Source organism: Mesoplodon mirus (assembly GCF_964341445.2).
Source record: "Mesoplodon mirus genome assembly, chromosome: 8".
Lineage (NCBI taxonomy): Eukaryota > Metazoa > Chordata > Mammalia > Artiodactyla > Ziphiidae > Mesoplodon > Mesoplodon mirus.
This window is the reverse complement of record NC_138984.1, coordinates 14,116,975-14,135,887: the sequence shown is the minus strand read 5'-3', so window position 1 is coordinate 14,135,887 and position 18,913 is coordinate 14,116,975. Positions and strand designations below refer to the sequence as shown.

General features: G+C 38.9%; 1 protein-coding gene across 2 annotated transcripts in view; it reads right to left on the bottom strand.

Moving 5' to 3' along the window:
• CUL3 (cullin 3) overlaps positions 1-12,064 on the bottom strand; it is a 105,856-nt gene extending 93,792 nt beyond the window's left edge. For both annotated transcript variants that reach the window (XM_082629755.1, XM_082629756.1), the window contains exon 1: positions 11,563-12,064. In XM_082629755.1, coding sequence (XP_082485881.1) covers positions 11,563-11,628 — 66 coding nt within the window. In that variant the 5' untranslated portion in view covers positions 11,629-12,064. The remainder of the gene's footprint in view (positions 1-11,562) is intronic.
• Positions 12,065-18,913: the final 6,849 nt, after the last annotated feature.

Sequence of the window (18,913 nt, the reverse complement as noted above, 5' to 3'; positions counted from 1 at the left end):
TGTGAAAAAATGTATATGTAACATTTCATAGTCTGATGATGACCAGAAAAAAATATGCAATCGTAAGTATTCTCTCTGAGTCAAGAAGTTTGTCACTGTCCTATTGGTGCTATTTTCGCTGATATGAAGAGATGCTATTGGCACCCTGAAACACGTTTTATCCAGAGAATACAATAATCATCTTGACTAGAACTCTTCAAACATAGAGACTCTCCCTATTATGAAGATTAGTTATTATGTCTCTAAGATCAACACTTTAAAATTATAAAAACATTTGCTGTATTTCTCAATATACTATTAAATCCCAATAGTAAGGGCTCGTGTATAAACTAGCTCTTAAACATTCATCTGGAAAACAAAAACAACAGAAAAGCAAGAATCATATATTTTTGGATGGAATCTCAAAGTAGTAGTAGTAATGCTACAGACAAAAAATACTTCATACCTAAGTGCATATTTGAGTTCCATATTTCTATCCTACAATCTAAAACTATGAATTTTAATTAAAAATGACAATACTTTCTTCTATTTAGCTTACATCGCTGTGGTTTTTTTTTTGAAATGGATAAACCCAGTTTTTCTAAAACTATGATAAAGTGTAAAGATGTATAGAACTGTTGGACAGTAACAAAGTAGTTTATACCAGAATCAGCTACACACACTCCAAAGAGAAAAAAACATGTAAAACAATACAAATTGCCACCAACTGCTCTGTCTTTGAATGAACCTAACCATAAACTAAATGTGATATGACAGCAAAAGGCCTATAACATAAAATTATTACAAAAATCTGATATCAAATCTCAAAATTTCTCTAAAACTACCAACTTACACAAAAAGAAGCATGTAAGAACATAGCTAACTTTTCCACTGCTTCATATTAGCATTTAATCATCACCACTGAAATATACCATTCTTATTCTAAAGAAAATTCTAAGGCTTTAAAGATAGGTGACATTTGCAACATCACAAAATGTTTTAGAGCAAAGGAGAACACACACCAGCATTCGCTTTCTAGACTGAAATTTTAAGAGTGGAAATGAGTCTAAGAAAACCCCAAATTAAAATCTCTTCATTTTACAAATGAAGAAACTGAAGCTAAGGAGCTTATCCAAGATCACTCAGCTAGTTAGAGCAATGAAGGAATCCATGTGTCCTGAGCTAAGGACCCTTCCGTTACACCATGTCAACTCAAATCACCTGAGTGTCTGATATTACAAAATCAATTTATAATTAACAGGCTAATATTAACACTGAATTATTAAGGCTATATGCTTATTTCAGTTTGGTCTAGAGGAGAGAGCTTTAAACCAGAAATCAGGCTTCTAGTCGTGTTCTTCCATAAATTCAAGCCGTAAGTATCCTTTGGGTAAAATCACCCTCTGGAGTTCTCCACTTCCCCATGTATTAAATAAGATTAGAACATATTCTCTCTAAAGTCCTTTCTGGCTTTTAAAAATTAAATAGGAAAACAAATAGGAGCAAATAAATTACTTGTTTTTTTGGCTAATGATAACGTTCATCAAAAATAATACACTTCTTTCATGTCTCATTTGCTTATTTTAAACTACCTGATCTTTGTACTTCAAAATTCATTTCACTGTTGAATCTACTACTTCTTAATACATTCTGAAAGACATAAAATCACTTTTTTCTATAAATACATATATATATATATATATATATATATTTTTTTTTTTTTTTTTTTTTTTTTTTTTTTTTTTTTGCGGTATGCGGGCCTCTCACTGTTGTGGCCTCCCCCGCTCCGGACGCGGGGGCTCAGCAGCCATGGTTCACGGGCCCAGCCGCTCTGCGGCATGTGGGATCTTCCCAGACCAGACCGGGGCACAAACTCGTGTCCCCTGCATCGGCAGGCAGACTCTCAACCACTGCACCACCAGGGAGGCCCTAAACATATATTTAACAAGATAAATTTCTAACTGAAAAAAGTTAAAAAATGTGTACTATCAGTCTTTAACTTAAAAAGGGAAGTGTTAACTTAGAAATACGTCAACTAATATATCTTTCCTATTGATTATGATTCTGACTGCTTTATTCAAGTCAATACACACTATGACCCCCTTAAGCAATTTATATATTCAAATTTTACTGAACAACATAGGCATCCATCGATTCAAAGTTTTTATAACTTGTATTCTCTTATGAGAGGTGCATATACTTTGAATCTAGTGAGGTTTAAAGCTTGCAAAAGCTCCTTCCAAGATCTGGAAACTAATTTTGAATCCTTTTTATGAAGAGTACTGCAGTGTATAAGCTTCAGGGGCCCTGGATCTGCCCCTGGGTAATCATTTAAACGGCAAGCTTAGAATTAACTTTCCAATATATTCCTATTATGAAAGTAAATATTTCAGAATCTAGCAAATTCTTAACGGAATATAATTAAGGCAGTGTGGTGTAATGAAAAGAACATGAATTTTTGAGACAGATACACCTGGGATCTGAATTCCAGCTCTGTCCTTCCATAGGTATATATGTAATACACATATTTTACTATGTCTCTCTGAGCCCCAGGATAGATTTAAAACAGAAGTAACATCTAAAGAGTGTTCTGAGAATTTGAGATAATTATAGTTCAAAGAGCCTAACACGAGGTAGACACTGAACAAGTTGTAGTTACTCATCTTATAAAGCAACTTCTCATACTATTAAATAAATTGAAAAGGGAAGGAGAAAAAGAATTTTTCATGATTACTTTCAAGAGGACAGGGCAAATAGAAGAGGCTAAGTGTTGCTCCGTTAAGAGCTGCTTTAGATAAGGATGACTTGCAATCAGTACGTTAAAGCATTCCTCTTAGCAATGACGGCTTGCTTTTACAGAAAACCGTCTCTAAGGAATCTTGTATTTTCTTAAAGTAGGTAAAAGATATCCCTTTGAAGTCTTTATTCATTTGCTTAGCAGTAACCTTTCTCATTTAAAGAGCAAATTCAGGTCCATTCCTTTCTCAATGATCACTAGATAAATGGAAGTCAAATTAAGAAATTTTACTTAATTTTCAACTTTAAAATTGACTTAAAAAAATAAAGAGCAAAAGCTCTTATAGTAGCAAAAGCTCTGGATTAGTGGTTACAACAACTACAGGATCAGTTCTCAATTTCCCAGTTGGTTAATGTTACCAACATGGGAAAGTAGGACTCTCCTCAACTTTAAAAAGGCTGGACTAATGACTGATTTTAAAGCAATAGAGAACTTTTTAAAAAAGAAATCTTCTACACATAGAACAATGTACAAACTGTTCTAAATGACTAGAGAGGGAAACTTCTGAAGATACCTACTCCACTCCTCCTAGGCCTCCTGGGTCCTGGAGACTCTATACAAGTTTGAAAATAAATGTCCTACATGAAACAGATTACTTTTACTTGAAAATACTAACTTTATGATTAGAAAATCATTTTAACTGTCTCAATGATGCCACTGTTTATTAGCAAGCACTTTCTGACATTATTTCTTTTAACCCTCACAATTAACCTGTGAGAAAGACTGCCATAGTTCCCATCTTAAGGATGAGAAAACAAACCAGAGTCTGGTCAGTTTATTCATTCAACATTGTTGGCTACTACTGTGCAGCACTGACAAAGATCAATACAAGAAGACCTGCTGCCCCCTCTAAAGAAAATCAGGTTCTAATAAAGGAGATACTGACTATTTGAAGAATTTTGGCTATGAAGGGAGATGGTATGGTAGTTACCATGGTAGGGAAGACAGAAAAAGGAACATCTTCCTTCTCTGAGACCCAAGGGAAGGAGTTGAGAATGAGTAAAGATACAGGTTAATGAATATAACTGAAAGAGAAGCAAGCTGAAGGAACTTACACAAGATAACTTTAGCAGTTAAGTTTCCTGAAAAAGAGAGATAAGAGAATTCTCAATAAAGAGCTTAAGGACAGTGATGAAAGTCTGAAATAGCTCATGCAGGAAAGGGGAGAGGGAGTTTACCAGGGACACAAAAATATCGCCCAGAGGCACTGAGAGTCCAGCTAGCTTAGAGACCACAGTCTTGGAATTTTCTCTGGGAGTGCACAATAGTCTAAAAAATATGAGCAGTGAAGGGAGATGAAGGGAATGGTTCAAGATGCTTTTTGCTGATGTTTCTGGCCTTGCTCTGGGGAGGCAGTAGGAAAGAAGGGGCAACTAGCAACAGGCGCCACAGCCTGGGAGAATGAAAGTGGTCTCCTTGAAATCCAAGAGCACATTTAATGTGAGAAGGAAACAAGCAACAAGTAGGATAGAATAATTAAATAATAACAGCTTGTATTTATTTATAATGCTTACTATGTGCCTGACACTAAGAGCTTTATATGTATTAACTCTATCCTTACAACCATCTTATGAGGTAGGTACTATATTGTTTTCTCCCTTTTACAAAAGAGAAAACAAAACAGGCAGAAGTTAAGTGACTTGTTCAAGTCCTACATCTAATAAATGAAGGAGCTAGTATACAATGTCATATTGAAGTTTAAGATTTCTAAAGTAGCGGGATGACAAGCTCCAACACAAAGTGAAGATCACTGTAATACAGAAGAGGCCAGATCTGTTTGATCATCACTGTATATTTCGTGCCAGACCTCTAGTAGGAACACACAATAAATACACTTTAGAATGAATAAAAGAATGACTCTGCCCACATGCATTGGATAAAGTTACAAGTTAAGCTAGAGAGAATGTCTGTGAATAAGGTATTGAAGTCTTCAGTGACTGAGGGAGCACGTGTACGAACTTAGGAGATGGTCACAAGAAGCACTCAAAAGAATAGTTCACAAGCGCCCAAGACACAAGAGGATCATAAATGTGGCAATAAATGGCATCTGGGCCCAGTGATTCAAGGATTATAAGGAAAAAAGACACCTCAATTCAAGAATATAAGCCTGTATCCTCAGGGCAAAGGTAAATTTCAGATGAAAAGAATTCACAGAACAGGCTGATGATACAGGGTAGTCAACCTGCAATGGAAGTAGGGGATCACCACGTATAGTTAACAGGCTGGGAGGAAGGTGTCATGGTGGAAGGAATAAAATGTAGAGTACAGCTAGTAAACAGAAAAGACTAGGCCAGAGATTAAGTCTTCTGACACGCAAATCCAAGGTTACTGCCAGTACATATTACCTTTACTTTCAAGTCATTACAGTTTCAGGAGATTAGGCTGACTAACCTTTAAGGGAAGAGCCACACGATCATTAATGACCTACAAATTAAGACTTCACTTACAGCTGAAAGGAGTTCAAACATTTTGGAGTACTACCTGCATCGATTTACCTAAGTAATGAATTTCTATGGTTTGTCTTAAAGGACTAGTTTCTCATTTAATCGATCATTCACTAACCACCCACACTGTGTCTAATACTATGCTAAGTACTTCGAGGTTCAAAAGGGTGTCTGGTATAAGCTTTGGGCAGGGAGCACAGCCTAGTTCATGAGTGAAACAAAAAAGAGGGTGGAAGAAAAAAAGGAAGGAAATAAAAACAAAATGTATTTTTAGATAAACACTTAATGTACATATTAGAATGTACACACCAATGAGTGTTTACTCCTTCAGTAAAGTTACCCCAGAAAGATTACATACTTATTCTAATGATTATGTGATAATCACTACTGGATCTTCTCTTTTGAATCTACCCCCCACCCAAGAGCCAGTGGCATTCTTTCGAAGCACCCCAGTGGTACCAAACCTATATCCTCTGACACTGAGTTCTTAATGTGGTTCACAGATTGATTCTGTAAGCTTTTCAGAATCTAAGTTCTAAAAATGTAAGCACCAAAAAATGGCGGCATCACTAAAATAACTGTACAGTAAATAAAGTTACAAAAATAACATTCAATTTTAATATATAAATTGTGGCATAATCATGGCTAAATGTTGGTATAACAATAGTTAATTGTGTGCTAGGTCCTGTTCTAATACTTTTTTTTTTTAATCTCACAACAGCCCTGTAAGATAGGTCTTATAAATATTCTAATTTTACAGAGGAGAAAACTGAGGCTAGAAGTGTTAAGTAACTTGTTAAAGATAACACAACAAGAAAGAGGTGGAGCTGACATTCAAACTCTGACAGTCCAGAGACCACCCTCTTAACTATTATGCTCTCAGTCTCTTTACTTTTTAGTCATACTTCTAAAACATATGTTGAATACTCTAATGTAAAACTAAATGAAAATTCCCTACAGACTATCCATAGTTTTACTCTTTCAAGTAGGCAAAGAAATGCAAAATAAAGCATTGAAGTACAATTTTTTTCACCTATAAAATTAAAGTTATGTTAGCTAAGACACTGCTACATGGTAGACATTACTGATACAAGCCTGAGAGATGTAATTAATTCTTAAAGCATTCACTTTAGAGCCAGACTGCCTAGGTTAGAAAGAACCCTAGTTCTGCCACTTACAAGCAAAGGGATCTTAAGCAAACTACTTAACCTCTCAAGGGCTCTTAGGTAAGAAAGATAATAGTAGTATTCTATAGAGTTGTGCAAATGAAATTAGTTTATACATGCAAAGTACAGAGAACAAGTGTATGGTATATGATAAGCATTCGGTGAGTGGTATTATTATTACTCCTACCTTTCTGGAGGTCCATTTGGTAATATGTATCGATTATGTCGAGCCCAGTAATTCCATAATCATGAATGGGCTCAAATATTTATGTGCCTAAATAGTCACAGTTGCATTCTTTATAATAGAGAAAATACGAATTCACTGGAATCAATCAAAATACCTGTCAGTAGGGAAATGTATAAGCCAAGGTACTGGAGAGTATTACCCAGTCATTCAAAATCATGTTTTCAATATATTTAACATGGAAATGAATGTACAGTGAGATACTATATATTTTTTAAAACACAGCATATGAAAAGGTCGTACCTCAATTTTACTGTGTGCTTACACATTTATGAAAGGTTAAAAGGAAACACATCAAAATGTTAATATGGTTTATTTCCAAGTGGTAGGGTTACAGGTGATATTTATTTCCTTACTTATAAGTTTAGATATTTATTAAATTTTCTATCATGAATATGCATCACTTTTCTAATTAGAAAAGCTACTAAAATGAATTCATAGCTTTGACAGACTACTACTGAATAGTTTCCACAATAAAGACACTAACTGTACTTCATGTTTTATCTCAGTGATTTCTTACTAGTAGCACTTTGACTTTTTTTGCTGACTTTACAATGGACAAACAAGAACTATTTTCAAAGTTCCATTATTTAAAACTACAAATTGTCCAATAACTTTTATAAAAATCTAACAAAACTGTTAACACCCAGATACTCTTGAATAAAGATAACAGCAAAAAATTATCTCTAAGGTTTCCCAATTTATAACACAAAGGGAAGAAATACTACTTTTTCTAGTCTTAATTATATATTCTTGTTGAAATAGAGAAATGCTATTATTACTTAGCTACATTTAATGAATGAATGATGTACAAACAAATGACACTTTCTCTATTTTGTTTGAAAGAACTGACTTTGTGACTAGTGTATTATTTAAAAGGCCAAATTCTCACATTATATTCTATACTACTAAAAGTGTTTCAAATTCAGTAACTTTAGTACTAATAATTTGGCAGTAATAATTTTCTTGGCTCCTGTGAACTTTCTAAGGAGATAATGCAAAATAAACACTTTCATAGGTAACTACTTTATCTTTTTATTTTTAAACTTCTAAAGCTTGAGAGGTTCTAACAGCTACAACACAGCTGACTGTCCTAAAACCATTAAATAGAACAAAATCAGTCTAAATGAAAGCAACACTTTAATGAATGTTATACCTTACTCCATAACATCTCTGTAACAAAATACCAGAGAATGAAAAACAAACTTATAGTTAATTCCCCGCCCTGTTTGATTTCCAAAACTATTATTCAGCCTTTCTCTATGTGTACAGTCCAGCTAGTTCTAGGCAACAACTACTTTCCCTAAGTAAGAGAAACCTATTTTGAAGATCAAAGCTGTTCCCCCATATCTAGCAAATATCACTATAACCAGGAAAAAAAAAAAAAACATTAACTGTCCCCATGTGTCGTTAAATTCTTGTGCTCTTAAGTATTTAAGTACATCACAAATGATCTTAAAATTCATCTCTTTCTAATCTCAGTCATTTTGCGGGTTCCATCTAACAATAACTTCTACATCAGCAACTGTTCACGGCACACAGGTGGTGCTCTGTGAAGCTCATCTAGAACTATGGAGTGGACATCACAACCAGAGATTCATTATCATGATTTAGCATGCTTCTATAAACCAATGATTGAAACCATTTCCAGATCACACTCTAAAGACAATCACTTTCATAACACGTCTCCTAAACTCTGAAGGCTCTGCCAAGAAGGCAAATCAGAGGAGACCAGTATTTCCATTCAACCATATCCCCTCCAAACCAATCAGGCTTTTCAAGCCCATGTGGACAAACAGTGTACAGTACAGATGGTGAGTAATGGCTTTTCAAAGATAAGGACAAAAGGTTCACCTGACAGCAACTAATCCTACATAGTGAAATAAAAGCTCAGGAGTGAGACACACGGCAACAGCAAGGAAAGAGGACTAGGAACTTCTGGGGGCAGCATTCTTTGGTCCAAATCCATATCGTTTCCAGAAGTTTCCCAACCACAGACTTCTTCCTTAAAAAAGTTTTGTGGCCCTTGCTGTTACTTTGAGTACCAAAAACCCCCAAAGGATGTGAAATGATATGTATTTTGTCCACTGCAGGGAAGTTTACAAACTGGAATAAATATTTCCTCCATCACCCATCTGTAAGTACAGAAAGCTCTTCATTGTTTCCCACCTTAAAAAGAACCAATTTCTCAGAAACTGATTCTACTGATAGGACTATAGCTGGAGTAGATTTACACATTTACAAAATATCCTGTACCTTCACTTACTATTTTGCAATGAAAACAAAACAATCCCGAAACATATTTTTATACTTTTTACACATCAATTTTATAAAACACACTCTGAAAAGAGCACTTGAGGCTTTTGATTACATTGTAACTTCCCTCAGAGTAACTGTCTATCTCAAATGGTAATGTAAAATACAATAGTTTTAAGTATGCACACAAGAGTACATATAAACACAATATTTTCTTTATGGAATAATATGCATTTACTACTTCTGACTAGCAATCCATGCAGACTATAGTTCTGTAAAAGACTTCTAACCTGGAAGAAAAAAAAAATTCTGAAGTTCTAGAAGCACTCAGTTACCAAATTAATCAGTGAAATACCACACCACTGAGGTATGTATCCATCCTTAATGAAGGTTCAAAGAACTATGACTTTAAAATTTATACATTAAAAAATATAATGGTTCTTTTCAGTAGGAACTACTTATGAGTGATGTTAATACTTAAGAAATAAAAAAAATCTTAATGCTTTTAAAAATTAGCAGATATTAAGTACTGAATATCAAACACTAGCCACTTAACAAACTTCATTTAAGGATTTTAGAAAAACTTAGAGGGCAACAAGTTATAGACAGAAAGGGTCTAAATTAGCTCATGAACATAATGCTGCTTAAAAAAAAATCAGTTTCAGTAGTATGTGGTAACCTGTCACATACTATTATACTCTTCAGCTAAAGGAATAATGAAATTCTCTCCAACCACTTCCTCCCAACAATACAAGATCCAGAAAGGAGGGATACTGTTCTTTCAAACTATACCGATATATCCCAAGATCCTAGGACAGTGCCTGGCACACAGTCGTCAGTAATATTTGTTGAATGAATGAAGGAATGGAAGAACAGGTAGGAACAGGCAAAACCAAGAGATCAAAGAGTTGACTACACATAAAGGTACAACTGGTTAATCAGAATATCCACGTAAGTAAGCTGATGTCAGATGTGAACTACTCCACATTTTAGTAATAATGTGAATTCGTAGAACTCAGACTTTAAGAATGGCTAATTTTTCTTTAAAAATTCTTGTATTAAACTATTTAAAATTCTGAGTAATTCTAGATTCTGCTAAAAATATTCAGCACTGGTTTAGCAGGAGTACTAACATTACTCACAAATTCATAAACCCAGTTCATTGTTTCATTATAAGGAAAAACGTGCACATGAAGTTCATCAGTTCTCTTCTGTCAACATTTCTCACTTTCTTTGTACTTTCTCAAGATTACTTAGGAATAAAAACTTCAAAAATATAATATCCCTTTAATGAGCATCAAAACATTTAATTCTCCTGAGTATATCCTACATTTATTTACATAAAGCCTGAAGACTCTTCACATTGATATTAATATTTATGTTATTACAACTTCAGAGTTCTGCATAAGGTGTATTTCCTTCTACATTTTAAGAATTCAGAGAGGTCCTCAAGTTCTCTGGGTCGCTTTCTCACTCAACTAGGACAATTATATTAATAAGTCTTCCCTCTAAAGTGCAAACTACACTTTAGAAAACGCATGCTTCATGAAGTGAATACAAACCCTCTTTTCCCTCCTCGCATGATATACTGTGTTTGTGATTCTAAGAAAGGAAACCCAAGATCTTTCTCTAGTTTTACTGTTTTAAAATCTTCTGTTCCATTGCTAGTTTGTCTATCTTGACATATACCTGTTACTGTAGCGACATGAGCAAGTATGACCAGTTCCTCTGTTCCAACAGTACACTTTAATTGTTTGCCATTGGCTATCTGAATCAGATATGACATCCAAAGTTATACCCTATATACTAAACACTGCAAGAGTATGACTCAACGTAATGCTAAAAAAGAAAAAAGTTTCTAAACAGACTACGTTTGCTGTCCCTAAGAGTAAAGCAACTCAGGGTGGTGACTACTCATTCTTTTGGGATTCCATGGCTAAGAAATGGAGAACCAATCGTCCAATTTGTTTTCTCTTATTTCCCCTTGATTGGCAAGGCAATTCCTGCACAAGAGAGTTTGTAAAGTGCTTTGGAAGCTTGTGGATAAAAGATGCTGTAAACACACAGGACGTTGTTGGTATATTAGTATGGGGCATTACGTGGAACCACTGTCACTGCGTGGGGAGCAGGTGGATGGCATAGCCCTTCCTGAGGAGGGGAAGAACGGGAGAGGACAGTCCCCTTCATCGTTGGGCTGGTCATCTTTTAGGCTGGGTGATTTTTTCAACCGCAGCGAAACCCCACGTGAGAAGTTACACACACGCCCCATACAAGGAGGACTTGGACAGTCCCCATCCCTGCAGGGCTGGGAGTCCCGGGAACCGAGCGGGAGCGGAGTACTAGGGGTTGGGCCTACACCCCAGGAGCGTGGGGAGGTTCTGGGACCAGCGAAGGGGCCCCGGCCGCAGCCGACGCCCGCAGGGCGACCGGAGGCGCAGCTCCGGGGCGGGGGAGCGGCGCCAGACTCGGGCGACGGGCGCGGGGAACGGCCCGGGAGGGCGGCCGCGCCGGGGCCCCGCGCCGCCCAGTTGCCGGGAAGGCTAGCGCCCCGCGGCCGGCGGCGTGGGGGAGGGGAGGCCGGGCCTGCGGCCTGTTGGGGGAGTTCAGCCCGGGCCTCGCGTGCGGCTCTCGGCCGGGCCCCCAACCCGGGGTCCCAGGCGCCGAGAAGAGACTCACCGGAAAGGCCCGGATCCGCATCTTGGTGTCCTTCCGGCTGCCCGTGCCTTTGCTCAGATTCGACATGGTGCTCGTCCCCTCCCCGGTGGCGGCTTCGGGTCGCACTCCGAGGCGCCGGTGTCACATTTAAGGCGGGCGGGCAAGCGAGGGGAGACGCTGGTGTCGGCGGCGCGGCCCCCGGGCTGGGCTGGGGACCTGGCCGGCCCCTGGGCGGCCGCGGCGGTGGCGGCGGCGGCTCGGGTTCCGGCGGCTCGTGCTTGGCTGGGGGGCTGCGCTGGCGCGGCGGCTCCACGGGATGCCCCTCACGCCCGGCTCGGCTCCCTTTATCGCGCTCCTCCGCGATGGCGGCGGCGGCGGCGACGGACAAACATCTCACTGCGCAGGCCGAACGTCCTCCTCCTCCTCCTTCTCCTCCTCCGCCTCAGCGAGACGAGATCCGGCCCAGAGGGTGGAGGGGGGAGGAGGGAGGGAAGAGAGCCGGAGAGTGGAGAGATTGGGAGGAGGGGGGTGGGAGGACGAGAAGGGGAAGCGAGCGGCCGCTGCGGGGGACGCTCAGATCTCGCGAGAAGAGAGCGAGTGCTCTGTCCCTGGTGGGGCGGGGCGAAGCCTGGGAGCGGGAGGGGGCAGCGGGAGGGGAGGAGGGGAACCGGTAGTCGGGGAGGTGGGAGGGGCCAGAGGGGCGGGGAGGTAGGAAAGGGGCGGGACTGAGGCGGGAGGTGTAAGCTGACTTTTTGAAAGGGTATCGTTGGAGACCGGATCCTGGGCGAGGTGGCTGCTGATTGGTGGAGCGCGGCGCGGGAGGGACGGGGTCCTGTTATCGTGGACGGAGTGGGCGGGGGAAGTTCGGAGAGCCGGAGCAGTAGGACTGTAGTAGGCTGGGTCCGGCTCCGCTGGGCTGGGCAGGCCGGGGTGGGCTGAGCTAGGGCGAGAGGCGAGTAGTCTCGGGGCGGAGCGTGGGGTGCTAGGTGGAAAACCACGTCCTAGAACTGGTTCCTGTGTTTTTCTAGGGCATGTGGACTAGGGATGGGTACTTGACCAGATGCCAGAAGTTGAAAGAAGAGTTTGTGCAGGAGTTACCTGCAGTGTCAGAAATTCGGTTCCTGTATGCCTAACAAAGTATTCAGATCGGATGTGCACACCCCAGCTGTCAGGATTGAGGGGTGGAAATCCACAAAATTTCCTTAAACTGCATAAGCTCTAGATTCACTGATATTTTCGGAGGGACCCAGAAGTTATTAGTGTTAAGATCTCTTTTTCGTTGCCATTGAGATAACTCCCTTAACGCAGTGCAGTATTTTGGTAAATGGTGTTAAGTAGAAGATAGGATGATTAGAAACCTATCCTTAACCTGCCAAATCATTTTTACCATTACAAGAGTATGATAGACGTTGAAAGCCAAAATTTTTGTCTTTGATTCCAGTTTGTGGATAACTTGGGAAAAAAATTTTTTGGCCTTGTGATCAAAAAGTCTAGTTTTGCTTTTCATTTATTATGGATTATACTTACTAATTTACCTCTTTGCCCAATTGATGTTATATTTGGATTTCTGACTCTGCAGAGGAATATGTGAGTTCCCACTAAAGTTTGTGATCTCATTTTAAATAAGACCCTACATTTGGAAGCTAGGGTAGCAATACTTTTTAAATTTATTTTTTAAAGCCTTTAAAAAATATGGAGTGTAATACTTTTGTAGCATTTGGAAACTGGGTTTTTTATACTTTTTTAAAAAATAAGTGGACTGAAATATACCTTTTGATTTGTTCGCTATAAGGTTGAATTTTCCCTAAATTAGCTTAATCCTGATAGCTAGATTTACCAGTGTTGTGCTTTCACCCCCTACTTGGTTGAAATGCTCCATTAGAAACATCATATTTTCTTGTTTTGTTTTCTGGTATTTGCTAATAGAACAGAGCTTAAGAAACAAGGATGTTGCTTGAAGCAGTATCTGTGTACTGAAGCTAAAAATAGGTCAAGAATTTTGTTGATAAGGTAAGATTGGGAGGATTCTGATTTAAATATAAAATACTGTGAGTCTTGGATAGGAGTTTATAATCTGTATGCTGGCTGAAACTCCATTTCTATAATCATTAGACTATATTAACAACCAATGTTTTTGTATTGGTTGTAGTGTCACATGGCTCGGTTTCTTTGTAATTTAAGAATATATGGGGCCATCTCTACCATTTTACTGGCTGTATTTTCTGTCTTTTGGGGCAAGGACTGGACTGTTTGTGTCTAGAGTTCCTCATCTGTAAGATGGGGATAAAAATAATATTTTCTCCTTGGGCTACTGTGAAAGTTAGATGATTAACACCATTTTTAAAAGGCCTGAGAGCAGTACTCAGCACTGACTCAAAACTTGTTGGCTGTTATTATCATGGGTAATTAAGGCCCAGGTTACACTATCCTTCTTTATTCAATATGTAGGTTTCTTTAAAAATGCTGTATGCTTTTATAAAATGAATCTTATTTGGATTTCACAAACGAATGAAGTATTTTTCAAAAAGCTGAGGAACCAATTTAGGGTTGGCAACTTTATTTTGGCAAGTTTAAGAGCATTAAAAAGGAATAATTAACTGGAAGTAGAGACTAGTTTCATTATCTTGTTGTTGTTGTTGTTGTTAAGTATTTTAACCACAGAAATGGAGGAAGGTCAATTTGTGAACAGAGGACAGTTCTTTAGAACAATACACTGAGCTGATTTTTCTCCTGTCAGCGTGAACCTGAGAAAACACCATGGGCCAGCATTTAGGAATACCCTGCATTAAGTCATATTCCCATGTAATTGTGAAGCATATAATCACCTTTTAATTAATTTGTTTTGTGAACCCAGATTTTCATATTTTGGTTTTGCTTAAGCAAAATTTAGCTGCATTTAAAAGAATCACTTTCAACGGTCTTCCTTTAGGCTTTTAACCACAAAGACCCAGAAAAATTCTTCAAAATGAATTTATCTGCCACTGCCATAAAAAAAAAATCTACTGCTCATTTACTTTTTCATTTATTTAAGAAACATTTATTTAATGGTTGCTATATGTCATCTGTCTTATTCACCTTATTCACAGATTGCAGATGAGACCTGCAATCACAGAATATGTAGTTCTTCCTCCCCACCGCCCCCCACAAAAAAAATTTGTAAACCACAGACCCAGGTTGAATTTGGCAATAACTTTTTATATACTGCAGTACAGAACTCAGAGCTTTTCCTTTCTAGGAAATCAGCATCCTCAAAATGTCTATGAAATACTCTCTAAAGCAGCAGTAGACCATTCTTCTAGTCCAGTAGTATTCCCTGACTTGCAAATAGCAAATGAACTTTCAGGATATTTCTTTTTCTGCCACCTGTCACCTACCACCTGATCTAGCAGAGAAAGCAGCTCTGGACTAGGAACTCACTAGATGTTACATGCCTGCCAGTTGGTATTCCTACTTACGCTGACCTTGTCCTGACACAGGAGAACAGTGGCCCCATTTCCATTTATTTGCATGGTGCACGTGCAGTCAGAGAAGTCAGGAGGCTGAGTGGACCCGCCTCTTTTCTACATCCCAGTTTAGAAATGGGCAGTACAGACTGTGAGAAGCCAGTGAAAGGCAATAGCTTCTTCTTGGCCATGAATTTCTAGTTATCCGGGATACCAAGCCACATTAATTACTGTATCGTACCTGGTGATTTGATTGTGCAGATATTGGTTATTAAAACTGCTGACAGCCTCCCAATTCATTTAGAAAGATCTGGTCAATGGCTTTGAACAACAAAGACCGTTAGGGAAAGATGCATGTTTTTGAAATTGGAAGAGGAAGATTTATAGATATTATCACTTCCTTGAAAAGAAGGGTTAGATCTACTTTCTTCCTTGTCTCCACTAGGCAACTAGCAAGTATTGTAGGCCATTAAATTTGTACATATTTAGAGCAGTAGCATTCATATTTGCTTTATAAGATGACATATTATAGGAGTATTTGATTGAGAACATAACCACAGACAATTACATATATAAAAACTGTAGATCTTTTCTACTTTGTTCTTACTATGTTTTTAAATGTACGTCATCATAACAAGAAGTTTATAAGACCTATGAGCATATGCGACAAGTTACATCTTGAATTAAAGAAAATCTTAAACGCCCATTGTATCATAAAAACCCATCTCAATTTTTTATCACATTGTCATGCTAAACAAAAGCATCTCACTGGCAGCTCTGGAAACCTTCTAGTTGGCCTGGACAGTGTTCTGTTTACTCCACATTTATCCAATAAATTAATATTTTGGAAATAAAAATATCTATATATACAACCAACAAACCTAATTTACCAGAATACATAGTCTCAATTAAAAATTATAGGCATTGCATTCATGTAATTTTATTTTGTAGAAAAATAATTTCCTCTTTCTGGTAACAGTAACTATATGAAGAAACCTCTGGGGGACAATTATGAATATGTATTGCTTTCATTCGTGACAAGTAAAGCATATGTTGAAATTTATAACTCATCAGCTCTGTCTTTGTGAAGTAAGTTAATTTTGGAGATGAGATAAAGCATGGTTCCAGAGAGCTATAAAAGTAAATAGTCTAAATTTTATGCTAGATTTAGTAATTGTGTGAATTATAAATACACAGTCAACAAATATAATAAAATAGTATTATCTTTAAACTTCTTCAATAAGCTGTTTGTCTTTAGTTCACAGTAAACCTGTATTCTTTATTCTTACATCTTCAACTAGTAAAAATCAACATCTGAATAAAGCAAAAGGGTGATGGTAGAGAAGAAGAATAACCTTTAAGAGACTAACAGATTTAAAAAAAAAAATGTTGGGGCCAGTTTCTAGCCCCAAGTTGATATAATCAATTAATTCCTAACAATAAGTTGGTTTCAAGTTATTGGTATCTGAATATTCTAGTTCTTGAGTGTCTGGTTATTGGGCAGAAGACCCATTGAATGGGTGGTTCTAAGAAAGGAACAACATGGCATCTTGTTAAGATGAAACCAGCATCTTTATACCTAACCCAGTTTAAAACCTTATAAAGACTTTTCATTTATAAGACCTTTAGATATGGTACTTCTCTGCTACTGGAATCCTTGTTGAGAAGTGCCTGTCTTTGCATGAACCTTCGTCTTTTGGGAAAAGTTACTTCAGATGCTTGGATTGGATTGTTAAGGCAGACTCACATTATTTTATTAATTTTTACAGCTATGTTTGTCCTTGTTTGGGGAGTGGTGCTTCCTATTAGCATCCTGATTTCTTGTTTTAAAGAATTCACCCATTGGGTGTGGTCTTGGTGGGTAGTGGTGTCCATTCCTATCACAATAGCCAGAGGGACCTGATTCCCCCCATCTCTACTCCCCAGCTCAGCCTAGGGATGTATGATGTAGACTCAGGCAAGCGGACCTTCTCCTCGACACTCTTGAGCAGGTGGCTGAAGGACACAGGGACAGTTGGTGGGCATGGGGACAGTGGCAGTGGGTGGCCCTCCTCTCACTGAATGACTTTAGCTGTCATTCCTGCTCTTCAGCTTTCCAGAGGTCCCTGGGCTCCTGCTTGTTCTCCAACCCTGGTCCTCCCATCTTCCTTCATTTCTGTGCTTCCTAAAATGCCTTCCCTAAATTCCATTTTTGCTTAAAATGGTCAAAGTTTGTTTCCGCTGTGTATCAGAGAGGGTCCTGGCAGGAAACAGTTGGCTCACTCAAACAGGGAAATTGAGGGGACTTTAATTCAGGGACTATTTACAGAAGTGTGAGTAGAGTTAGGGAGTGACCAAGGGATGATGAAGCACCTCAAGACTAGCAACCGCAGGAAGCCTTATACCACTTCTAGGTTAGAAGGGCTATGAGGTGAAGTGCCACCGGAACCTGGAGAGAGAATTCTCTCTGTAGCTGTGGAACAGGGCTGCCTGACAAGCTGAGACCTTAGGAGAGGACCCAAGCTCCTGGCTCAATAGGGAGGCAGCCAGGGGACAAAATACCCCAGCCTCACTCTTCTCCTTCCCTTGGACTTCTGGCTCGTGCCTCCCATTGGATGAAACTACCTGGAAGCCAGAAGGCAAGGAAGCCCATTGGTGGAGCCCATAAGGGTCAGCCTTTCAGAACACAGAGCAGAATGGAGAAGGGTAGAGAATAGATCTGGAGAGGGAACAGGGAATATCTGTGTAGAGTGCTTGCGAATGAGACTTGACTGATAAAACTAAAATATACATATACATTCTTTTTTTCTTTTTTTAAAGCCCCCTCGTATAGTTGTAAAGTCTGTGCACTGTAAGGAGGTGCCTTGCTGAGAAGGTCTATAGAGGCTGATATCCAAGGCAAGGGCTGTACTTACCTGAAAGATGGAGCACGTGTTTTCTTGATCAGAGATGCCAACTGCCCTCTAAACTGTGCAGCTAGGGGGCTGGACTTCACTGGGTGGTGGGCAGGGCCCTTTGGTCTTTTCTAATTTGCATTAAAACTATCATATAGACCAGCAGTGGCTGTATGTCACCCATGCACTAATATTTTAAACTATGAAATAATATAGCATCTGGTTAAGCATGCCAGCTCTGGAATCAGACTACCTGGATTCTCATCTGAGTTCTGCAGTGTATCGAAAAATGTGCCATTTACTCTCATCAGTGAAATTAGGTTAACAATAATGCCGACTTCACAAGGCTAGTGTGAGGATTAGATGAAACGGTAGAGATAAAGCATTTAGCACAACACCTGGCATGCAGTTTGAACTCCAAGAACATGAACAATTGTTTTATGGTCAATTTCCAATACCGTTTTTTGACTTCCATTCCTGCAGCCACCACAACATCCTGTGTGCTTAATCTCTTCCGCACTGCCCAGTCCCACCACCCCTTACACAGTGGCCTCCCTGTCATCTGTATCTGATACCTATACTTCCATCATCCTCTCGATCACATCATTTTCCAGTCAGCATTCATTTTCCCTGCAACATTCGCTTCTCTAGGCTTACATCCTAGCCATCTGTTATCTGTGGAGGATGCTCCCAAGTTATCTATCCTTCCAGGGAGACTCAGGAGCAGCAAGCCTCCTAAAAAAGACTGAAAAAGAAGAAACAGTGATGGGAACTCTGCTTTGATTTTCAAGCCGCATCAAAATCTTCAACAGCCTTTGAATTGTCAGGATATCCTCTCTGTAGTTTAAGATTGGGTTGTACCACAATTCTAGGATTAAAACTTTAAATCTATGATGCTTGCTTTAAGGTTCCACAATGGACTTTAGAAAATAAGCATGCAAAGCAATGTAACCCGAATGTCCCTTCTCATGATCTGTCTTAGGCTGTGTTCTTTCTTTCCAAAACATACAAAGTATAAACTTTGGATATGTAAATTACATGTGGTGCAATTCATTA